We start from the raw sequence: 26,474 nt of genomic DNA, 5'->3' as shown, positions 1-26,474 counted from the left end.
TGAAAACATTGTCTTGAGAGGGGGTTGGGGAGTGTTGGAGGAAGTGTGAGAGAGGAGGAGTGAGAAAGTGTTTGAGAAAGAAAAAAGATGCAATAAAAGTGAACAGTGACTGAGGATGCCAGCCTGTAAAATTCTACCTAACATATTCTTTTGTGTTTTAAAGAAAACAGAATGTCATTTGGGTTTGAGTAAGTTACAATACGACAGAATTTAAATTTTTGGTTGAACTATCCCTTTAATTTTGGATCCAAAATTATACAGTACCAATTTCGAAATTTACCCAGAAAACCAGTTGCATTAGCAAGGCTGCGACTAAAACGAACACAAATGCGACATAAATAAATAATTGCGACCATAAAATCTAGTCACCATTTGCGACAGTAGGGGACACTTTGTGTGCGTTAATATGCTCTTTCGACACATATCATCTCACGCTGCTTTTCACCCACACTGCAGATATGAGCTCGCTGCACGCAAAAACAAACATAGTGCAAGTCATGGTATTCAATTTGCAGACAAACTGAATGAATCAGCCAAAAAGATTCACGAAATGGGTATGAATTCCTTTAAGTGTGTTAAAAACTTCAGTAGGTAGGTATTGCTGCAGCCAGGAGATCTCCAAACGGGCATGGAAACTCAAAAAGAGGGCGGGAAAATGTCAGAAGGGGGCAGGGTTACTCCAGAAGGGCGTTGGGCCCATTTCAAAAGGGGGCAGCACTTCCTCTTACAGTTAGGGTTAGGGGAAAACAGTGTATTTCTGGCTTGTTTACAAATAAAAGTCCCACGTTATGTACCAAACCTTTTTCAATCAATTGTCAGCTATCTTTCTTTGACATTCTATCTCAGAATCAAAATGAGCTTCATTGCCAAGTATGCTTACACATACAAGGAATTTGTCTTGGTGACATAAGCTTCCAGTGCATAAACAATACATCAACAAGACAGAGATAATAATAATGAAAAAAAAAAAATAATAAAAAAAGTGAATAGAAAATATAAGTATATATAGAAATTCAAAAAGGTAGTGGGCTGGGTGAGTGGGGTCCAGAGTGATTTTTCCAGCCCTTTTCCTCGCTCTGGATCTTGCTTCTGAACAACCATCTAAATCAAGCAATAATAATTGCTTGTAATTTGCCAACTAAAAACAGCCATTTGGCTCCTAAACGTTTCTGTTCAGGAGCCAAAGGCTCCATAGTTATTTTATGTCTGGTGCCCTGTTAGCATTAAATCACCATGTTATTCAGTTCTGCAAGGTGTAATTTCTAACTGCTGCCTGTTTGAAAAGTTTCCAGATGGTTAATCTCCCTTTTCTCCAAGTGCCTGTTATGCATTATATTAACATTTGAACGTGTTAAACATAAAGATAACCTGTCAGGCTGATAGAGCAGCAAAAATCACACATGCATTTCAGCACGACACACTTTTCACACACAAAAAAAGTGGAGAGAAGCACTGGCAAAGACACACGAACTAATGACGCACAAAGTATAACCCTGTATAATAACACGCAGCACAATGCATTTGTGTGTGTATGTGTGGGCGGGTTTAGGTGGTTTACTAGGACTTCTTTTTAGGTTACAAACTGGTAATTACAAGGGTATTTTGCTATAATTGTGGTTTATGAGGACATTTCTAGTGTCCCCATAATTCAAATCATTTAAAAAACATACTAAACTATGTTTTATTGAAAATGTAAAAATGCAGAAAATTTTTTGTGAGGGTTAGGTTTAGGGGTAGGGTTGGGGTTAGGGGATAGAATCTATAGTTTGTACAGTATAAAAATCATTATGTCTATGGAGAGTCCTCATAATGATAGCTGCACCAACATGTGTGTGCGTGTGTGTTTGTGTGTGTTTGTGTGTGCATGTGTGTGTGTGTGTGTGTGTGTGTGTGTGTGTGTGTTCCCTACAGACTCGAGACCAATTATTCACCATCACACTGATGCATTGTGGGAGGTGCCTCAATACTTAAAAACAACACCTCTATACCACCCACATGCGTTTTCTCCGAGGAGGCAACAGAGGCAGTGCCTTATAAAATTTGGGTGAGGAAAATAATCAACTGTACATAAATAAAATAAATAAATTATTTCAAATAATGAGCTCAAATAGTGTGTATATTAGTCATATTTCCAGGGGAGTGACCGCAAATTCAACCTAGTCTCATAGAATGAACGTTACTATAACTACATTTTTCCAAACTGACTTTTAAGATCCATGTTCTATATTTCACTGCAGTTTCCTGGTTAAAATTAATACCAGAGGCGCTAAAAACAACGCTTTATTCACTTTCACACAAATCATGGCTACAATGGCTGATTATGACTTTATAAACACTTAGTTTTCACTCTATTACTCAAAATTTGCTATGTTATGTGGAAATACTTTTACTCTAATGCATCATTTAAAAAACAATACTTTTTAACACTTGTATTACAGACCCAACTACATTTACACACTTATTCCAAAGTGATTAGCTTGTGCTGTAGCTCATTTGATAGAGTATTGGACTTTGAACTCGGAAGACTGTGGTTCAAGACCAGCCAAACATGCAAGCTAACACATGAGATGAAAGTGTCATAGAAGTGACAAGAAATTACATGGCTGGAGCAGAAATTAGCTTTTCGTGTCGCATTTGCTTCATCCACATTATCGATTAGGTTTAGATGTTGGTTTAGTATAATGATGTCTGTTTTGTTTACCTCTCATCTGCATTTATGACACTTTCGGTTAGGTTTAGGCATGGTAAAGGGTAAGGATGTCAGATTTGTTCACCTCTAATATTTTTTTACAACACTATCAGTTAGTGTGACGAGGAGGAGGGCATGGCCGGGCCGTGATGATGCACGGCCGGCGGTGAATCAGCTGATCAGCGGTAGAGTGAGATAAAGGGGAGCGCCAGTTCGAGAGAGAGAGAGAGAGACGCACGCAGCTGCGTTGCATGTGTGTCTGTGTTTGTTTATGTTTGTTTTATGTTGAGTTTCTTATTAAACTTTATGTTGACTGTTCAGCCAGTTTCCACCTCCTCCTTGCCCATCCTTTATCTGTTACATTGGTGCTGAAACCCTGGGAGGAGGGATACGCTGTTGCGGAGTCCTCGCCGTTGCCATCCGCCAGGGGAGCAGCTGCAGCCATCTGCCTTGGGACAGAGGGGTCGCTTCCATCTGCCAGGGGCCGGAGGTCTCGCTGCCATCCGCCAAGGGAGGAGTGAACTGTGTCCACCAGAGGGCAGAGGAGTGGTTGAGGACCGGGCAACAGCGCGTCCGGGAGCCGGTGAGCAAATTCTTCTCTCTCTCTCCTCTCTCTTTCTCTGTGTGTCTCCGCTCAGCCTTTCCCTCACCCCACGCCTCCCCTCATATCTCCCCCAGGTTCACAGGAGGCGGGGTGGACCACCGGTTAACTGAACTGCCGGAAGGGCAGCATCTCCCCTCCAGAGATGGAGGGGGGGGGGTAGTTGTTCAGACCGGTGGTGTCCTGGCCTGAATCGTGTGGGGGAGGAGTTTGACGAGGAGGAGGGTGTGGCCGGGCTGGGACGATGCACGGCCGGCGCTGAATCAGCTGGACAGCAGGAGAGCGAGATAAAAGGGAACCGGAGGCACCAGTTCGAGAGAGAGAGACGCACGTGGCGATGTTGCATGTGTGTCTGTGGTTGTTTATGTTTGTTGTATGTTAAGTTTCTTATTAAACTTTATGTTGACTGTTCAGCCAGTTTCCGCTTCCTCCTTGCCCATCCTTTATCTGTTACAGTAAGGTTTAAGTTAAAGTTTCAGAATAGGGATGTATGTTTTACTCATTAAAACCTCCATCTAATATTCAATGTAAAAACCTTGTCTAATTACAACACCATTTCACTCGCTTTTGGCGCCCCCCGCTGGACATTTAACTAGGAAACTGCAGCGAAACGTGTAATGAAGCAAGTCATTTCTGCAAAAATGCTGCCATGGTCACGTAATGTTCATGAGATCAGTCTGTGTGAAATAAAGGCAAAAAGTTATGTGAGAGGAAGAACTGCCTCCATTGCGCACTGATTTGTTCTTTTCATTGTCAGTCAATCAATGTGATAATGCTCGCCTCTCATGTTCTCTTACTCGCAGCTGCTGGGTCTCCACAGATTGAGAGGAATGGGGAGAACTAGTGGAAGTAAGGTGGAGGGAGCATCATGATTTGGGTGCTTTGCTGCTTTGTGGGAAAAATTAATTTCCACATTTATAAAGATATCCTACAGGAAAAAGTCAGGGTGGCTGTGTGCCAGCTGATGCTCAGTAGAAGTTGGGTGATGCAGCAGGACAATGACCATAAACATCGAAATAAATCCAATACAGAATGTCTTCAAAAACAGGAAATCCCCCTTTTGGAGTGTCCCAGTCAGAGCCCAGACCTTAACCCAATAGAGATGCTGTGGAGTGACCTCAAGAGAGCCGTTCACACCAGACATCCTAAGAATATGACTGAGCTGAAGCAGTTCTGTAAGGAAGAATGATCCAGAATACCGGAAACGCTTGGTTGAGGTTATTGCTGCCAAAGGAGGATCAACTAGTTATTAAATCCAAGGGTTCACTTACTTTTGGGATGTGTTCAATAAAGATATGAAAGATTATAATTGTGTGTGTGTTGTTAGCTTAAGCACATTGTGTTTGTCTATATTTGTGACTTTGATACAGATGAGATCACATTTTATGACCAATTAATGCAGAAAACCAGCTAATTACAAAGGGTTCACATACTTTTTCTTTGTACTGTATATTGTGATATATCAGATTTCTGTATGGGATTTAACATGAAAACTATGTAAACACCAAATGGTAGTGAAATATGAATTTACATTGGATTTCATATTTCATTTTTGGGGAAAGAACAAAACAAAAAACAAACAAACCCTGAGATGGCACTGTGCATGCCTATGCACAGCAGTGAAACCAAAGACTTGTGTTAATAAATTATGTAAATTAATAACATATTCTGTTTCCTAATCCAACTCTTTCTCTTAGGGTGATATGATTTGTGCAATCAAGAAAATGCAGATGGAATCGTGGCATGCAGTCATATAAATGGAATTTACTACAATTGTATTTGAAAAATTTCGTATTAAATGAATCAAAAGCCATCTTAAGTCAGTGTAAATGCCAGTTCTGTGTTGTCGTTTCATTAAACGCAGTTGATGCATTTACCTAATTTGACATTTTAAAGAGCACCTATTATGGTTTTTCAAATATAGCTGTTTGTGAATGTAAAAAAGTCTGCAAAGTTTCAAAAATCAAAGTGCACGACAAATGGAGTTACTGACTTCCAAAAGAAAGAACCGATTCTGAACACCTGAAAGGAGCCGTTAGTAATTCCAGACTTACTTCCTGTACTAACCTACGTAATTTGGTAACAAAAAACCCACCTCTGGTCTTCATTGGCTGCTCGCGAACAGCTTTGACCCGCCCTCAAACACTACACTAAGCGGTAGACCAATCACAACAGACTGGGACATCTGACCAATCAGAGCAGAGTAGGTTCTCTGAAAGGAGGAGTTTAGAATGAATCCTTCAGAACGGATCATTGAACGAGTCGTTTTTGACACTGGTAAAAAAAAAGGTAACGCTGCAATTTAAATTATGAGCAAATTAAAGTGTTTTTTGACCTTGGATGCATGTAAATCTATTGTATGAGACCTTTAAAACACAATTAGGCACGTTTAAAAACCATAATAGGTGCTCTTTAACTATTTCATTCTGTTCTGTGTGATTTCTGGTGCCGTTTTCAACTTGTTTCAAGGGATAATATCATTTTAATCAAGACTAAACTTTATTATTGTGGCTCACTCACTACGTATACAAATAACCATAACTATTTTTGGTTAATCCAGTAAATTAAGTACTGTACAAAGGAAAAGTACCTCTACGCCCTTTAATACAAGTTCATCCTTGTCTTGAATTGTTTGGGACGTCTCGCTCTATATTTTTGCATTACTTTGCATGTTGCTCTATTGCGTTTACACATAAATAACATAAAATAGTCCTGCCTACTGATAGCCGTGCAAATATATCTACCGTGGTATAAACGGTATGCCAAAATGTCTATCGGTTTACACATTAATACAATAAAAAAGACATCTCTCTCTCGCTCTGTCGTAACCTGAATACGTGTTCTTTATTCAGAATAATCATTGTTTTACTACAGTAAACATTGTTCAACTATGGTTTTAGTAACCACAAAATTAACTTTTATAGTAAGTATTACATTAAACCCATAATTTATGTTATTTAGAAAACAGACTAACTGTTTCTTTGTGGTTTCAGTCCAGTGACTTTAAATCTTCATATATTTTTTTTAAACAAAATCAATCGTAATCTTTAATATTCATACTCATCTTTCTATTCCCAGCTGTCCTCTTTTTTTTCTTTTTTTTTTTATCCCCCACCGTGCCATCCTCTTCAAATAATATTACATTTTCTGCCCACACAAAACCTCCTGCTGTATTGATGAAGCCAATCAACTTTAATGCATTCCTGAAAGCCAATCAGATTCAATGAAGAAACTGATTGGCCGAAATCAAATGAGCTACTCCAAGAGGTCGAAAGTGCACATATAAATCAGATATGAAACTGAATAAAGACACAAAAAGTGAAAGAAATTCAAGAAATTGAATTTAAACAAGACCACCCCCTTTGCGTTAAAATCTACGCCATGGATAGTTCTGGAAATACTGTATATGGCCCATGTTTTCTTTTTCTTCTATTACCTATTTCATTCTTTGCTCACTTTTTCTTCCTTTTTACTGGCAATTCGTTTAATTAACGTTAACAGCATGCTAAACACTCTAACCTTCTCTAACCTATACAGTACCAATGTATTATTAAATGCAATTAATTTTGCATTACAAAATTACAGATGAATAAAACATTACAAGAGGGTAAAGAGAAATGTAGGATGGTGCAAGGGGCCAATTAATTCTGATTAAGCTGTCAGTCTTTCAGCACGGGGCCGACGAGATGAAAAAGAAAAAAAGCAATTATAAATGAGAGAAATTCAGCAGAATATGGAAAAGAAGAGCAAGCAAAACAGAGAGGGCCTCTATAATTGAGGGGAAATTTAAATGGATATCTTTTTAGGCCAGTATACGCAACTCCTCCTCTCTTGGTCATAGCGTAATAGCAGCCAATCAAATCTCTGCAGAGTGAATCACAGACCACACATAATTGAAAATAATTTAAAAAACCCAATAGAAGTTGTCAAGACATTAGTCACGGGACTCCGAATTATCTGGTTTTTTAAAACCAGTTGACATAATGGTTCTGATCCGAACCAAGACGAACATGGCATTAAAATTCATATTTAAAGGAACAGTTCACCCAAAAATTTACATTTTGTCATAATTTTCTAGCTCAACGTGTATGCTGCTATCTTTTCCATGGAACACAGTAGGAGAAATTCTGAAGAAACACAAAAGACCGGCCACTTTTTCAGCCGTCTTTGTATCCGGAAGTACTTTTTCCATTATTGTATTTTTTCCATAGGGATTTCAAAAAGTACTTTATTATACTTCTAAGCCCTGAACTAAACCTACCTGCTCCGAAGTGAATCACAACATCAAAAACTTTTATTTTAAGCTAAAAAAAAAAGTTTTTGAACATCAGCAAAAAGATAAAGTACAGGATTGTGTACTTAAAGCTGAAATATGTCAATTCTGCGGCACTAGCGTACCACACGGAATTTCAAAAATAAACTTTATTTTCAAAACCGCTTTCTGAATACCCCCATCTGCCGTTGGTCAAACAAAGAGACTCAAGGCACTGCTTGAGTAGCGTTGTTGGGAACTGCTCCAACACAGGAATTTTTATAGCACCACAGAAACAGTGCTTACAGTTTTCGAGAAAATGTACCTATGAATGTCTTACTTATATAGTTGTCTCTGAATATTAAGCTGGGATAGGAGGAAGTATTTTAACACAGCTTCAGCTTTAACGTCTTTCATAAGGGAATGAACTACAATCTCATTAAGCATTGTGAATGACATAATTGAATTAAAAATAATAGGAAAATATAAACTACTGATTTAAAGTTGTAAATTATTTGGCTGTTTTGTTTGCCGTGATACTTTGATTGGTGGATTGTTTCCCTTAAGAATCGTGGGTAGTGTAGTTTTGCACCAGAAATTCAGTTATTAAAAACCATTTTTAAGATAGCCTCCACTGAAGCAACAACAAGTCAACACAGCGGAAAATATTCAAATTTCTGAGAGTACAGTGGGAAAAGCACATACAATATAAAATATACACATTTATACACAGCAATTTAGAATATCGACTGTCCCTTATGCTCACATTCATCCGTTTAAGTATATTGGGGAATCCCAGAATTTGAGGTAAGAGGGAAACCCCACTATTGCAGCGCAATTCCGCTGCAGGTTGCGATGGAAAGTTAAGGAAACAAACACAGCAACAACTCTGGAATATCTGGAAATAAAGCGAAGCAACAGAGAATAGAAAAGCGATATCTTCCTCGGATCACATGTTTGTTATTTATACAAGCGTTGTGAGGAAATTACATTTCTGTGGAGAAAGCTGCTTACTGACCGAGACGCATGTATACGGGAGTAAAGAGAAAGCTGCGAAAACAGTGCATGTAAACGCGTACACCGCTTTCGAGTCTTAAGCAGCTTTCTCGCAATTAACGGATTTCTAGTGTCCATGTAAACTAACTCAATGTTTACTTTTGCAATTCTGTTTGGTGGTGCAGAAATTACACACTTCAGATTTAAGACTGTCAGTGAACAAGGACTTAGATTTTGTTATTTTAAAGGCTTGACAGCCCCAGTCCCCATTCACTTACATTACTATATAGAAAAGAGCAGCAAGGATATTGTTTAAAAATTTATCTTTTGTGTTCCATGGATGAAAGAAAGTCAGACAAGTTTGGAACAACATGCTGAGTACATTTTGACAGAATTTCCATTTTTGCCTGAACTATCCCTTTAAATATCTCTTTCTCTCACCATTTAATGGCTTTGTGTTTCCTTTTATACTGTATCTTCTATACAGACAATTTTATATTTTTTTCACCTGTGCATAAAGACTCCTACAAGAGAGCTGCAGTGAGACAGAGGTGAGAGAGAGTGAGAGAGAGACAGAGAGTGATAACACAGATGCTTTTTCTCTCCTGTGGGCTGCACAGCTGCATTATCGGTCAGTGAGGCGGGCAGAATGTAAAAGCAAAATAAATAGCTCCATCTTTTGTGAAAACAGAACAGAAAGTGATGAAGTGTTGAATGCAGCAGAGATGCGTGGGGTTATGAGATATTCGGGTAACGATAAAGCATCTCGGATGTAATGGGGTTTGAGACAGTAACCTTTAGGTTGTAATATCAAACCGCCATCAACAAGTGAATCTGCCCAAACAGGATGGAATATAAGCGGATAACGGAGAGTCTGTGTTTTTCAGATGAAAGATATGCTGGTTGTGCATTTTCAATCAATCAATTAAAAATGAAATTGTGGCATGGGGGGGCGTGGTCATGTGTCTGTCTGCGGGAGAGGGAAAGTGGTAAGGCTCGTCACCTGGGATGTAATTACTCTAACACCTGTCTATCATTATAGTGATGGAGGAGGGAGACCTGATAAGGCACGCAAGAGTATCAGAGTGGGAGAGAGTGACCAGAAAGCACGACAGCCCAAATTTAGAGAGTGTTTCATTATATAAGAGTGCTTTCTTTTGTCTGCAAGTTGTTTTATGTTATTGACAGTTACCGTCGATTGTGTGCCTGAACAAACAAGTAAAGAGACTGACCTTGAACCTGTTTCGTTGTCTCCTGACTCCTCCATTGCCCACGACTATCACAATAATAATAAACTGCATTTAACTCTACTGCATATGTTAATATTTGCTGGGAAACCTCCCTATTGTGACAGACAAAATAACTATTGAATAGTTGTTATAAAAAGTAGCTTTAGAAGTGAATATATTGTTTCTCTTATTTCCATAGCATTGAACGTAAGCCTATCACTGGTCTCAGGGGCACCTGCAGGATTTAATCTGAGGGTACGCACAGAAAATCCGCCCAATAAACCTTATATCTAGGGGAGTCCGGGGGCATGCTCCCCCATGAGATTTTTTTTTTTTAATGTATTTTTTTTTTCTTGCAAAAAACAACACCAAAGCGTTCAATTCTGGTGACTTTGAGATAAGCATTTATTTATTTTCTCGAGTATGAGTAGCATTCATGTAACTATTGGCTTAAGCATTTCTTCCAGTAAGCATTCAGATAGACATGTTTTCGCACTAAAAAAGCAAAATGCACCACAACGAATAGAGCAGAACGCAGGTGTCTCAAGACGTGTTTTTATCAGTTAAAGAAGTTTTTTTTATTTTGACACAGCGTCTAAAAATGCAGCGCTCCCGTGAGAGATGCTAAAAACACGTGACGCAGTTGTCAAAAGACATCTATCTAGCGAATGTTTACATGGAAAACGATTGAAAAACAGCATGAGCGGACACAAAAAGACGTTCAGTTTGAACAGCCCCTTGTTCACATGACACAGCACTAGCTCAAGTTTCTCAAAGTTACCTCTCAAAAAGACAGCCTTTTGTTTCAGTTGACTGTAGGTTACACTGTATCCAGCGCTGTATTCGTAAATATCCCAATGCTGTTTTACTGTGTGAGAAACTGCTCCAAATGATTCAGTGAGAGAGCAGTCCGAATGAATTGTACTGAATCACCGTTTTGCAAGCCTGTTTGGCCAATTCATTGAAAAGAACTGACTCAAAAGAATTATTCATTCGCAAACTGGGCATTGCTATTTCTTTTAAATAGCCAACCGAAATACGGGACACATAAAATTTCGAGTACATATAATGCCAAAAATTTAAATTGATTAAATTGTGTGAAATATTGGCATACCCTGTTCTCTGGATAATGGCATCGGCCATTAAAAAACCCATATTGGTCAACCTCTATTTGTAACAATTCAACAAGGACTGAACTGTGACTTTAGAGAGAGATAGTATGGACACACACAAGCAGCAACAGGCCCATTTGTGTGGCAGATCTGGTGTGGCCATTGAGGATGAAGGACAAAAGGAAGAATTTGTCAGCAGAAATCACAACTCTAGCTGCCAACACACACACAGGCATGCACACACAAAAATACAATACATGTACACACCAGTATGTACCGCAGCATACATATGTCCTGTAGAAACACGGCAGATAAAGTACACTATCACACATAAACAAACACACACACTTGCCTCAGGCCTATTCCAGCAGCACATCGCATTACTGCTGCACTTTGAAATGATAAAAAAGAGAAACATGCATGGGGCGGGACTTAGTGACCTAGAATTCATGAGCGTGGCATTGGATCGTTATTCGTTTTGATGTGTGACTGTGTGCGCCTACATTGTAGGTCATCGCCAAGTGGCAGCAAACATGGATGAGCTCTCTTTCCCTCTCTCTTTCTCTCTCTCTCTCTCTGTATGACTGTTATGTAAAAGGCCTCATTCTCATATTTGGGCTTCCAAATGCCGAACATAAGAGTACACAGGAAAGATGACTTCCACTGAGATGAACCAGAGGAAGTTCAGACTGAGTCAATGTATAGTCGATGAGTTCATTCAGGTGGCTTAACAACTCATATGAACCATAAAAAATATGGTTCCCAAATTCTGTTGTTAAAATGCATGGTGTGCTCTCTAAATTAAGGTAAGCAACACTATTGAAATAGCTCATATTTACAGCCTGATCACATGAAAATTATGTGACTGTGGCAACATTTTTGCAAAATTATACTACGTGGTTCCTTACACATATTGTGGCAGTTCTGAGGTGAAATGTCCACTGAGTAGCGCTAAAAGCAAGTTAAGTGTACTCCCAAAAAGATAACGTTTGGGGGGGGGGATTTTTCCCCTTTTTCACCCAATTTGGAATGCCCAATTCCCAATGCATTTTTAAGTCCTTGCGTAGAGATTTGCCTCAATCCGGGTGGCGGAGGACACATCCCAGTTGCCTCTGCGTCTGAGACCACCAACCCGTGCATCTTATCACGTGGCTTGTTGAGCACGTTGTCACGGAGACATAGCGCATGTGGAGGCTTCATGCCATCCACTGCAGCATCTGTGCTCAACTCACCACGCGCCCTACCGAGAACGAACCATATTATAGCGACCACGAGGAGGTTACCCCATATGTCTCTACCCTCCCTAGCAACCGGGCCAATTTGGTTGCTTAGGAGACCTGGCTGGAGTCACTCAGCACGCCCTGGGATTCGAACTAGAGATACTAGTGAACTCCAGCAGTGGTAGCCTGTGTCTTTTACCACTGAGCTACCCAGGCCCCCGCTTTACATATTCTTTAGGTTTAGTCTAATGTTCCCGTATTTGTGAGGTGTTGTGGAGAGATTAAAGTCGTTTGCAGGTTCTATCTGACACTGCTTAAATACATTTTTGCGGTAAAAAACTTTTAAACTGCTAGATGTTCTGAACTAGATATGTACCCGCAATATTATCTTGCAGTTCTGCACTTTTGAATGTGTCGCCCTAAAGCACTCTCTTTTTACATTGAAGCGCATCATTATGCTTTAAGGATGTGCATAAGCAGTTTTATGCCTCTCTGTATTGGAGCCTTTCTTATCTCTTACTTTTCTTACTTTGATAGTTTTGCGCAATAAGATGCTACAGTTACTTATCCTATTTATTTGTTGAATATCCGTTAGTCACCATGTTGGAGTGCTGCACATAACGTCCATATATCCCTCTAAAAGGCATTTAATCAGGGTCACGTAAACATTACGGAGCCTAACTAAAAATTATTTCCTTAAAGGGATAGTTCACCCACAAATGAAAATTCTCTCATCATTTATTCACCTTCATGCCATCCCAGATGTGTATGACTTTCTTTCTTCTGGTGAACACAAATGAAGATTTTTTTAGAAGAATATCTCAGCTCTGTTGGCCCATACAATGCAAGTAAATGGTGGCAAGAACTTTGAAGATCAAAAAAGCACATACAATCAGCATAATAGTAATCCATCCACTCCAATGGTTAAATCCATGTCTTCAGAAACTATATGATATGTGTGCGTGAGAAACAGATAAATATTTAAGTCCATTTTTACTATAAAAGTCCACTTTCACTTCCACATTCTACTTCTTTTGTTTTTGGCGATTTTGCATTCTTCATGCATATTGCCACCTACTGGCCAGGGAAGAGAACGTACTGTAAAAAAAGGACTAATATTTATCTGTTTTTCATCCACTCCTATCATATCACTTCTGAAGATATGGGTTTAACCATTGAAGTTGTATGGATTGCTTTTATGCTAAATGATGAGAGTAAATGATGAGAGAATGTTCATTTTTTGGGTGAACTGTTCCTTTAACACAGACTAGTCAACTAGTCAGTTATTAGAATTGGTAGTTTTGCACATCTCTACTAGCAACCACCCAAAACAACCTAAAAAGCACATAGCAACATGCTAACAGCCACTGAATACACCTTAGCAACCATATAGCAATGCCCTGGCAACCACAGATACCCTAGCATTGTGCCAGCAAGTTTTCCAGAAGCACCACTCCATTTTTTTTTCTTTAGAAAATGAAAAAAAATCTAGTTACAATTAAACATCAACTCTCCAAAATTCAGCAAGTTTTTTCACTTCTAAGCCAGTCTGCTTAAGTACTTGTGTTTCAGGTTGCTTAGCTACAGCTGATATGTCAAATTAATTTGGACAATCTCTCCTTCCTGAACCGAAGGCAGAATTTTGCCCAAATCAATGCCAGCGATTTTTAATGAGGAAGACACTGAGTGAGCACTTCCTTTAAGAGTGGTTAGACACAGCTGAGGAACTCTTCTCACACCACAGGCCATAGAAAGGAAAAATCACAAATGAGATCTATTTAATATTTCAGCTGTTTTCGCTAAGACGGCAATGAGACGTAAAGGAAATAAAATTGAGACCTTTGCTTCTCCACAGGGCTCTGACAATTTTGACCAATACATTTCCATGACTGTTTCCAGACATGCATAATACTGGATGAAGAAATAATTTTATAGAAATAAAAATTAAGACAAATATTTCAGAACTGAGCTCAACTCGAAACATGATTGTTCACTACAAACATTGAATCTCACATGTGGCTCCTCTAGAGTTTCAGAAGACATCTCAACAATGTCTCGAACTGTGCTCAGATTTGACAAGATATCAAAGTTAGCAATCAAAAGTCAAAGTTCGCAAGATGAACAATCTCAGACATTTCTCATCAAATTCTTCCAACACCGAATTATCTGAGCTAAGCTATCCATATTCATTTTAAAGCTCTCTACTCTTACTGTATCATATGACTCACTTTCGTCTATTTTCATGCCTCCAAAGAAATTTTAGGAGAAACGTCTATGACAAAATTAATACTGCAACATGATAGAGCAAACTCTTAGCAATAAAATTTACAGTAGCAGTGCTAAAGCGGATAGCTACGCTGTATTCAGATTAATGACTCTGAACTCCATTGAGCGTGTTAGAGGAACATCTATTGCCTTTTGTTAGATGAACTGTAAAACAAGACAGCTAAGCAAAGCAAAGGTGCCACCGCTACGGTAGGCAACTGGCAGTGTGTTTGCGTGTGTGTGATTCTGAAGCTGGCTGAAATTGCATTTTTTCTCATTACACTTGCACTGATAACAGGTTTGCTGCTGTTTCTATGGCAACTATAGATCCCTCAAGCTGTGTCACGCTGCTATCTAGAGAACAACGGATACACGCGCGCTGTACAGATACACATCTTGTGTAACTAGCTGAGCTGTATTGAGTTTCACTACCATCTGTGATCCTTTCCAAAGCCAGAGTCATTTATACATTACGATTTAGACCCCCCTGTATAAACATTCTGCACCCATAATGCTGCCAAGTCAGTCAATGACTTTAATTGGTAGTTCACCCAAAATGTTTAACATTTATTGACATTATTTAATCACCATCATGTCATTCAAAACCTGTATGACTTTTTTTGGTCCCACTTTATATTAGGTGTCTTTAACTACTTCTAACATTAAAATACATACATTACAATGTATTTATTGTGTAACTACATGTTGTTCTGCAAAATTCTCTCAAGATTAACATTTGCTACTACTGAGGTTGAGGTACGAGTAGGTTTAGGAGCAGGGTTAGGTTAAGGGTTAAGGGTAAGGTTAAAGGCCTTTGCACACCAAACGCAAATTTTCAACGCGATTTCTCGCAATCAACATTTTGAATCAAAACAATGGATTCCTAACAAGCCATTCTCACCTGGAGCAAACATTTGCCTTGAATAGCGCGGCGACAAAGCTAAGCTTCTTTTTTTTTTTTTATGGTGATTGTGTCCATTTTTTTTTTTCCTGGCGAAGAATACCAAAAACAAAATCGTTATTTCTGTGCTATTTTTAGTAGTCGTTAACAGCCTCATCTGTCCTTAGCGGTATTAAAGTATCTAATAATGGGTCAGACTGAAGATGGGTTGTTGGGTGAGAACTGTGTTTTATTGTTTGCACTCTTGAAAGTGTTTAAATTTCATTACGTTCACCTAGCTTCATGCTAGACATGCAAGCAACATTCTAGCAATACCTAGCTACATGCTAAAACATGCTAGCATTGCCTAGATTCATGCTAAAACATGCTAGCAACATGCTAGCTTTGCCTAGCTACATGCCAGAAACACCTAGCTACATGCTAAAACATGCTATCTATCTATCTATCTATCTGTCTGTCTGTCTGTATAACTCTAAGCTTTTAAACTTTTTTTAAACTTTCAGACAAGGCTTTTTCAAGCCAACATAAACTTTGTCGACAAACTTTTCAATCTAGTTAGTAACATGGGACCAACTTTATATTAGGTGACCTTAAAGGAACAGTTCACCCAAAAATGAAAATGTGCTGATAATTTACTCACCCTCAGGCCATCCAAGATGTATCTGAGTTTCATTCTTCATCAAAACAGAATTTAAGATTTTTAGGATTTCATTTCAGGCCTCCACTTTTAAACAATGCAAGTGAATGTACTCCAAAATGCATATTTATGGTGCATCAAAATAATCCACACGACTCCAATCGACAACTAAAGTTCTTCTGAACCCAAACGATTTATTATTTTTAGAAACAAAACAATACTTATATACTTTTTAACTACAAATGTTCGCTTCCGTACATCTCTGTGACGCGCGCTCATGAGAGGGATGACGTAAGCTCGTTGGTAAGGTCACGCATCATGTGGAGGAGGAGGCAGGAAGCGCACCATTGTTTACAAGAGAAGGGGCGCTGTACAAAAGTTTAATAGTCTTTGCTGTAGATTTATGTTTGTGTAAGTGTATTGTTCAAAATGGTCATTTGGTGTGTGTATCCTGGATGCTTCAACCTTCAGAAACCCCAAAGAAAATGCGCGCCGGGAAAAATATTAACTTTTTATCGATTACTTATACATGATCATGAGCGATTGAAGCTCTGGCTTATCAAGCTGAACCTGGATATCAGTACACCCCTACATCTCTCAAATATTGGAGGGTGTGCAGTGAACATTTTACCCCTGAGGATTTCAGATCATTAAAAGAAAAAAGGGTGGATATCTGAATTCATCAGCTGTGCCCGTGCTGTTTTTCCAGCGAACTCAGGTATGTGTGAAAACTTCATTGTCACGCCTCCCTCGGGCTCTACACCTCCCTCAGCGCTCCGCTCCTCATCACCCGATTTCTAATTCACCGCACCTGCACTGAATTCACTCACTTCAGTTTGTGAAGCTTCTCTTCTGTGTGATATCACCTGTACCATTGATCTCACTGTGTAAATCTCAGTAAATGCTCTCGCACTTGGTTTCACTAACTACAACTTGTGTGGCTTGAATTCCTGTCAGTCATATAGTCTATATATTTCTGCTAAAGAAAAAGCACAAGTAGATAACGCAATGGCATTGCTCCAAAATAAAGGATGGTTATTTACTGCAGTAATGTTTTTTTTTATTATTATTATTATTTGGAAATTATATTTTTATTTTATTTTATATAGTTTTGAAATTGTTTTGGACTGTTTTGGTTTGTGAACAGCGCTTGGTCTGTGGCCTGTGCAAGTTTCTCTTGTAAACAATGCCGCGCTTCCTGACTCCTCCTCCATGGGACATGTGACCTTACCAACGAGCTTACGTCATCCCTCTCATGAGCGCGCGTCATAGAGATGTATGGAAGTGAACATTTGTAGTTAAAAAGTATATAAGTATTGTTTTGTTTCTAAAAATAATAAATCGTTTGGGTTCAGAAGAACTTTATTTGTCAACTGGAGTCGTGTGGATTATTTTGATGAACCCAAAATATGCATTTTGGACTGTCAAGAAATGGAGTACATTCACTTGCATTGTTTAAAGGAGGAGGCCTGAAATGAAATCCTAAAAATCTTAAATTCTGTTTTGATGAAGAATGAAACTCAGGTACATATTGGTTGGCCTGAGGGTGAGTAAATTATCAGCAAATTTTCATTTTTGGGTGAACTATTCCTTTAACTACTATATATTTAACCATTTGATACAATGTACTTATTATGTACATACATGTTGCACTGTAATTACATTTAAAGTACCTGCATTTAATTACAATTGTAGTTACACTTTTACCCCTAGCCCAACCCTTAGCCCAAAACCTAACTCTAACCCCTTATCCTACCCCTACCCTTACTCCTAAACCTACCTGTACCTCAACCTCAGTAGCAGCAAATGTGGATATTTTGCAGAACAACATGTTGTTACACAGTAAATACATAGTATGTATTTAATGTTAGTACACAGCAGTTAAGGCCACCTAATATAAAGTGTGACTGTAACATGCATGGTTTTGAGCAAATATAACACAAATAGATGTACATGGTGTAAAGATACAGTCAAACATTTGTTTTAAACATTTCCAATACGCAGTGATTTTAAACAAATGCACTTAACACAAGTATATACAGTATGCGTGGCTGTTGCATATAATCACTGTTGTTCCAAATGATAACATGTTTTAACCGTTAATATTATTTTTTACACTCGATTCTTTCTAATCATCCCTCAAACTGTGTATACATGATAACACTGTCAGTCAACTTGTCCAACAGGTGAACTGAAATAGTTTATAAATTGTCTCGAAAGTTTTCTTTCTCGTTGAGCAAATCAACAACACACTCGTCATGACTGCTGCTGCTTGTAGAGAGGTGTGTTTAATTTTTTTCGATCTGCTGGCTAGAGAATAGCTTGCTTTTCTTGTTTGTTTTGCATGCTTGTGAAGTGGTTAATTCTTCTCACCAGGTGATGGGCGGAGGGCGGACCAGCTCAAAAGGTGCGTTGAGCCATCTACCATACTGGGATAAAATTGCTTGTCAATTAGCGGCACCTATTGTAAAGGCGTGGATGTGCTAACAATGAACATTTGCTTCGCTTTTTATGGGAAAGGGCCATTCATTGGATTATTCGCCTGAATCACCTCTCATATTTGGTGTGCAAAGGCCTTAACAGTGGAACTACAGATGCAATTAAATGCAGGTACTTTAAATGTAAGTACAATGCAACAACACGTATGTACATATTAAGTACATTGTAGTAAATGCTTAAGTACATAGTAGTTAAAGACACCTAATATAAAGTGGGTCCCTTTTTTTTCATCGGTGGAACGCCAAAGGAGATGTTAGGCAGAATGTTATCCTCAGTCACTATTGATTTTCATTGCATCTTTTTTACATACAATGAAAGTGAATGGTGACTGTGGCTAACATTTCACCTCAGTCATGTCTGAAGGTACCTATAAAAGCAACATAATTAAATGTCAAATCTACAACAACATCAAGAAAGCTTTAGAGCTAACCAAGCAAATATTTACTAACAATGATGCTTACTTCTTGGTAGAGATTGAGTAATAAGTAAAAAAAAAAAAATCATTAATTTATTTTAAAGAGTTTTGTGTTCTCTCGCAATAAGTTTTGCATTCCTTCACAAATTTTTTATGTTCCCTCGCAATAGCTTTATCCAGTCCTCACGTACTTTGACAAAGTACATACTTTTAATGTGATGTAGAAGCAAATCAGTATGCAGTCTGGGTCTTGTTCTTGTAATCCACATTCATTGCAGTTCTTGACTTCCTTCCCGGGTTTTTCTCTTTCGTTCCTTAATTTCCTTAAATATATGCAGACTGTGTGTCCACATTCGTTTTTCTTGTTATCACTGTGTCTTCCTGCGAATCAGCCCTTGAGGGATCCATAAACTTTACTAAACTAAATCAAATCAATGCAAATCAAAATGAATTAAATTAGATTAAACCAACTTAAAGTGAGCTGAATTGATTTTGAATCTTTTTAACCAAATTGTGTCAAAATGAGTTGCCGCCAAATTGCTGCACCTTCGAGGTACATAAATGCTGTGCGACTCATGGAGACCATCTCCGTTGTTGACTGTAGTTTTCTTGGCTCTTGCATCTGAGAATGCGAATACAAGGTCTTAAGACGACATGAAATAAAAATTCACTCTATTTACTTTCTAAATACACATTCCTGTCTTATTGTGAACAATTCATTGGTGCACGTTATTCAAAAAGGGAAAGTAATGTTTTCGGAATCTTCAATCAAAATGTAATTATTGTTCCACCTCTGAAACGACTTTCCTTTTCGGCTGACATCACCAAGCTCTCTTATTTTTTAAGCAATGGTCATAAAGAGAAATGTGGGAATCTAATCAATTCCCACATTTTTTTTCATTGAATATTCAGGCTCCCTCAGAAATATGTCACAATCCGGAAGTAAAACAGGTTTCAAACCCCATTTCCAGGTTTCCCACTGCTTTTGACCAAAGCATTTCCATGATTTTCCCAGCTGTTGGTGATTACTGAATACTGATTTTTAAAAATCATTTTACAGGGATTGCACACTTTAGAAATTACAAATTTTAGCTTTAAAAATTCCCCATAAATCCAGGTTCATGAGTTTTTCCATTGAAAAATGACCGGCCAGTTTGTCAGAACAACACCAAACTTGCCATCAGCCAGGATTTTTAATTTTTTAATTTTTTCTACGACCTTCATTCCGCTCTATTCTTTTATTTGAGATGGAAAAACTAAGGGGCTTTCCATCCCAACTGTCCAATAAAGTCTTGTACAAATGTAAAACAACTGTAAGACTCAATGTTCACACAAAGTCTTTCTCATATTCCTAGTGTGACCTCTCGTGCCCTGATGCTCGCTCTTAATGGAGATGCAGGAACTTTGCTGGGCTGTTTGTGGCTTTCTTTTCAACATACACACATGAATGCACATACGCCTGGGGCTGTCAACATGACCCTAGTCAACCTATTTATGTATTCCATCTCTCTCTCTCTCTCTCTCTCCTTACTTCCCTTTTCTCTAAACTCGACTCGCCCCGGGATATCTTTGCACATATTACTCTATTCATCTTTAAGATCTTTATATTTCTGGGTGTTTCTTCAACTGCAGGCACTTTTGGCCCTGAGGGCTTTTCAACACACTTTTCAAACACACTACTTTATTTAAAGGTGTACTCAGTAATTTTTTCCTCATTAAAAAAGTTTAACTCTAAAGACATGAATTGTAATTTTGCAATATATGTAGGAAATCATAACCACTCACACTAAAATGAAGACTCCAGCCATGTCAATAACCTTATAAAATCTGTTCTATTCTACATGGAGAGGGTCCGCACATGGGGGCGGCCATGTTAGAATCACATGACCAGCCGAATACTACTCACTTGATCTCAGTAACCATCCTGTTATTGGACACTTTCACTCATTGATTAAAGTAATCATGGCTGACTGTGAATACTTAACTTCTACAATGGCATCTGAAACTGAAACCTCTTGATTTTAAATTAAGCTGCATCCAAGCCGCTAGGTGTCAGTGTAAGTCCAAGTTGACACAAAGACAAAAGTTACAGAGTGCACCTTTAATTTATCTACTAACAATTTCCAAAGGAGCATATAAATGCATCACAGCATCACAGGAGAATTCTGTTATTTTGATCATTTTTCTGAACAAAAAAAAAAAAAAATCATTTCCAACACATTACAAATGATGTCATTTGTTGATACCATTTTGTGGTGGAAATTACATTTCAAACATTTTTGGGAAAAAACTATCTGTCTTGCAATGGGCAATTTCACTGCTAACTTGATTGAAAATGATGCACAATAAAATATTTACACTGATTTTTCACTGTTATCTCTTTGTTAACCAAGTACGCTAACTTCTGAAAAAAAAAAAAAAAACCTTTCTTGGGTCAAAATTGTTGGTCATGATAAAAATGAAGCCACAACAGAGGGATAGTCATTTGTTTTAAAAATGTATATAAATAATTTTCACACAATAAATACCAAAAAGGTTTATATTTATTTCACTCTTTGTTTAGATGATCAAATTTTTCAAATGCAATTCATATTTTTATGATAGATTTTCATATTTTCATATTTAAATTTTAGGTCTTGGACAAGGGTACTGTAAAAGTTGTAAAAAATAAATAAAAATAAAATTAAATAAAAAAAAAATAACACTTGAAATGTAGCAAAAAAAAAAAAAAAAAAAGGCCTGGTAAAGAATTTCCATGTTGCTGATTTTTTTTTTTTTTTTTTTTTTGCTGGCCTTCCTATAATTTTTTTTATTTATTATTATTTAAAAAAAAAAAAAAAAAAAAAACATTATTACCTTAAATATAAACAATCCTCAATCCTTTTTTTTGCAATTTCTTTTAACCAAAAACCAACCAACTTTGAACCAACAAGTCATTTAAATAGCCTAAATGCACACAATTACATAACATTTTCAACACTTTTACACAACTTGACATAATTACAGCTTGATTGGAAATGATGCTCCATAAAATATTTGCAAAAATAGTTTTAATATGAAAAAATACTCTGTTAGTTTAAATAAAAATCAACCATAAAGGTGCTCGTAGTTGAATAAACACCCACATACACCCGGGGCTGTCTACATGACCCTAGTCACCCTGTTTGCATATTTCATCTTGCCCTATTTTTTTACTTTTTTCCTCTAAACTCACTGCGCCCCAGCATATTCCTGCAAATATTACTCTATTCATATTCCAACTCTCTCTATTTATATTCTAGTCGCTCTCCTCTTCCCAATGTAGACATTTCTCTGATAAATACCCTAGTTATGAATTATATTGTAGCTCTTACGGGTGAACCAACCCGAGTGAGATAATTCCTCATAGTACGACAATACAATCTGACACGCCGTTTGAGCCCTTAAATAAAAGAAACAACGTTGCACATACACCATAAATTTCCTGGAAACATTTTAGTTGAGTCGTCTGACTTCATAGGAAATCATTGAATTGAAACAGGGTTGACTCACTCGCACCCTTGATAACAATACAGCATGCATTAATCAATATAAGTGAGCATTTGCACAATTGATTGTAATCGCAATTCATCCATTTTGCACTGGATCTAAGAACTCAGTTGGTCACGGATGTTTTAGTTGAACCCTGCTGTTGTATCATGGACAGTCAGGAAGCAAGGCAAGCCTTAATTTCAGTTTTACAGGACAGTCTGATACTTACTGGATTAAAACAATTAAACAGTTATCAATTATACAGTTTAGCGGTCATTATACAAAAATATCTGACCACAACATGTTGCAATTGACTGAATCAGAATCAAGTATTCAAGAAAGCCATGTAATAAATCTGTATATTTTTCTCTGTTCTCTGAGTTAGATTCAATTTCAGATCTACCTGCACCTAAATGCCATGTACATATCGATCAGGCATTCTCTTCCTGTCTAAGTGGGCAGTTTTGGGCTAGAATAAGCTACAAATTGGACCAGACTTTATGCCAATAGATTCACCAAAGCCTACCAAACCAAGAGCAGAATTACACTCAGCTGGCCAAAACAAGCCAGCGACTGCTGTTTCCTGTTTCTAAACCAGTTTAGGTGTCACATGACTGATTGTTATTCCACTGACACCCCGTTTGCTTCTGAAATAGTCTCCCCAGCCTAAAATTACACTCTACTGCTCTCTTTACCGATGACCCCACTCCACACACACATAAAAGTAGCTCATTGCTTTTTAAGACACCAAGATCTATATTTAGGATCCATTCAGACAGGTTTTTGGTTACTCGTCTATAATTGTCTAATTGTGAGGCGGACTAATTGAAAGAACTAGTCCCCACATAGGTTGCATTTTCATTACAACGGGCATTCAATCTCTTAAATTTTCAAACTCCACAATATTAATCTGCCGGTAGACTGTGGTTATCTGGTTTGTTAACAGCAATTGTGAAGCTGCGTTCATGATTCACGTCAGGGCGTTTGCAGACATAAATGTCTCAATCTGTGTTTTGGTGATAGTTAAGAACTGGCGTGCTTCTGTGGTAATTAAAATGCACCTTACTTAGGCTGCAAAATACTATTTCTGTCACAAGTCCCATCTAGGCTTGTTTTGTACAATAAATAGCATCAAGAGCTCCTTTCTCCGTTATTTGATCACTGACACGGCTGTTGTGTGCGTGTTGTGAAGTGTCCGTCAGTGTAATGACTCCGGGCGGACACATCGCAAACGTTCTGCCCTTCTAACCTGTGTTTATGCTGGTTTATGCTATATTAACGGTAAATGCATTAATCACGATTCAGAAAAAGTAATGCGTTAAATCTTTTAAATTAATCACATGCATTAACGCATTAATTTTGACAGCTCTAATAGTGACATTATTTTCCAACCTGGTCTCATAGTGAAAACGTGACTCTATATACATTTTGCAAAACTTGTTATAAGTGTCTCCATGTGCAATTCCCTGTGCTTTCCAGGTGAAATGAACACTAGAAGTGCTACAACAACTGTGTGTTTTATTCACTTTCACATGGCTGATTATGACTTTATAAACACTTATTTTCTCTCTATTACTCAGACCCTGCTATGTTATGATATTGAGACACTTTTACTGTAATGCATCTTTTGAAAAATTATATATTTTAACACTTGTATTACAGACCCACCTCTATATATATATATACACACACACTTATTCCAAAGTGATCAGCTTGCACGGTAGCTCACCTGATAGAGTTTTGGACACTGGACTCGTAGGACCACAGTTCAAAACCAGACAAGAACTCAAGCTGACACGTGAGACGACAGAGACATAGAAGCGTCACGAATTGATGTGGTTGCTTCAGAAAATTTGCTTTTCATTTCGCTTCTGCATTTTAAAAGACTATCGGTTAAAGTTAGGTGTTGGTTAAGGGTAAGGATGTCTGTTCTGATAAACTCTCATTTCTCTTTTTGGACACTATTGGTTAGTTTAGGGTAAAGTTTTAAGTTAGGGAAGTACGTTTTGTTAAAACCTCCATCTAAAATTCATCTTAAAAACCTCGTCTGATTACAACCTAATTTTTCCCGGTTTTGGCGCCACCTGCTGGACATTTTACTTGAAAAGTACAGCCAAATGTGTTATGAAGCACGTAATTTCAGTTTTGCAAACATGTTGCAATACTCATGTAAATTTCATGAGACCAGGCTGTTATATTCATGAGAAGAAATATATTTTCCTCTAAAGTTCTGATTACAGTAATGAAAAAAATAAATAAAACTCTGATAGTCATGATATACCAGTACTATTTATCATGGCATAGTGTAATACAGCATTTTTTACTATAAAGTTTATTCTATATCAAATCAACCAAATTTCAGAAACTTCCCCAGCTGAAACTTTTCATGAAAAATCAAACATAAAATGATGCTTGGACTTCTAATGATGCATTCCAGTCTGTCGCTTATTCTTAACAACAGTGTATTTTTGGAATCTCAAAAATTAAGATTTTTACATATTGTTTTTATGTGGATAATTAAAGATACATTTCTAGTTTCAACATTATTTGCACTTCAGACCTTTGTTTTGTTAGTCAACAAAAACTAGCTTCATTCCATGTGACCCACATTTGGTTTTCGATTATTGAAAATGTGTTATATTTTTACATTTACACATGGAGCCACATTTAGTGTCCCATATCTCTTGGATTTCAACATATAAGACCCTAAAAATTCAGATAAAAAAACAAAAGTTTTTTTTTTTCTGAACCAGAATCTAAAATGATATTAAGATACCTTTAATACTTCTAGAGTTATAGGCAAAACAACACAAATAACACAAAACAACACAAAACTGTTTTTTTCCCCAATTTTTGAATTCACACCATTGGCATATAATGCAACAAGGGTGCTGAAGTCAACTGATTTTAGGAATAGACCTACCTATCTCTGTGAAAAAATAAAATTATGACACTGCTACCTTTCTATGGATATCATTTTGACCTGTAGTTTTGCACCAAAATCACAGGCTCTACAAAATAATGGATTACTCAGTAAATATTGATCTATGTTATTTAATATTTTGGCTTTCATTCTCATTTATGTATATCTTTCACCAGTAAAAAGCCGGGGACCTCTGGTTGAGTTGACACCATATAGAAAAAAATTACTATTACAGTAATGAGAATCACTGTTGAGAATGATGGGAACTACAACAAAAACCTCAAAATTAAAACGGCCAGATGCATTACAGTAGGGACAATTTGAGGGGAAATGAGATTAATTGTCTCAAAAATAATTATCCTTAAATTAGACGTATTTTTTTTTTAGTGCAAAATATAATTTCTTATCTTGTCTTTTGATTTTTAAGCTGAAATGTGACCTAGACATGTTCCTGAAAGGTTTTGCGAGATATTCTCAGCTGTGTGTGTATGTTTGCATAGGTTCCAAAAGTGCGTTTTTTTATTTTTTATTATCATATATTTTTTCTGCATCTGTGTGTGAGCCAACAAGGTTAATGTTCGTAACCTTTATATAAATCTGCTGGCACTCTGGTTAACAGCAGCTAGCCTACAGCAGAGATAGACCCAATGGGAGTGTATGAACGTGCAGCCACATGTCTGCCCGCGACAGTTGACCACGTGTACATGTGTTTGCACGAGAGCCAAACAAACCCTATAGCATGCCTATAATGAACACACACACTGCATTTCCCTATAGATTCCATATCACTTAAACATACAGCTCAATACAAGACATATCTACATACTGTACATATAAGAAAGAATTTTCAAAATGAGATCTCAATTGTTTCTCCTAGATAGCATTGATGAAATGGAGAGATTGAAAGGGACACATACCCCTGGTAGAGTCTTCTGTTCGTGCAATGCATTCTGGGCTTTGATGGCTGATTCACGAGCACAGTAGGTAAGGAACGCACAGCCTAAAAAAAAATCACACAAGAATCAGTTACAGAATTGCATATGTACTCAAACACACACAAATACTGTATATACTCATTTATCACAAAGAGTACCTGCAAAAGGAAAACAGCATTAGAAAACTATATTTTTATATTTCTGAAGAAAATGTGAGTGGTGCTATAGTGCTATGATGTTGCTAGGGTTTTTGTATGGTTGCTAGGAGGTTGCTTACTGGTCCAAATTAT

General features: G+C 37.5%; 1 protein-coding gene across 1 annotated transcript in view; it reads right to left on the bottom strand.

Moving 5' to 3' along the window:
* The window catches only part of LOC127443193 (CUGBP Elav-like family member 5), a 239,602-nt gene that overhangs the window by 200,087 nt on the left and 13,041 nt on the right, over positions 1-26,474 (bottom strand). The window contains exon 2 of the mRNA XM_051701782.1: positions 26,167-26,249. Coding sequence (XP_051557742.1) covers positions 26,167-26,249 — 83 coding nt within the window. The remainder of the gene's footprint in view (positions 1-26,166; positions 26,250-26,474) is intronic.

The sequence above is a fragment of the Myxocyprinus asiaticus genome, chromosome 6 (genome assembly GCF_019703515.2).
Source record: "Myxocyprinus asiaticus isolate MX2 ecotype Aquarium Trade chromosome 6, UBuf_Myxa_2, whole genome shotgun sequence".
In the NCBI taxonomy this organism is placed as follows: Eukaryota; Metazoa; Chordata; class Actinopteri; order Cypriniformes; family Catostomidae; genus Myxocyprinus; species Myxocyprinus asiaticus.
Note: the sequence above shows the minus strand (reverse complement) of the source record. Positions and strands in the feature narration are given on the sequence as shown.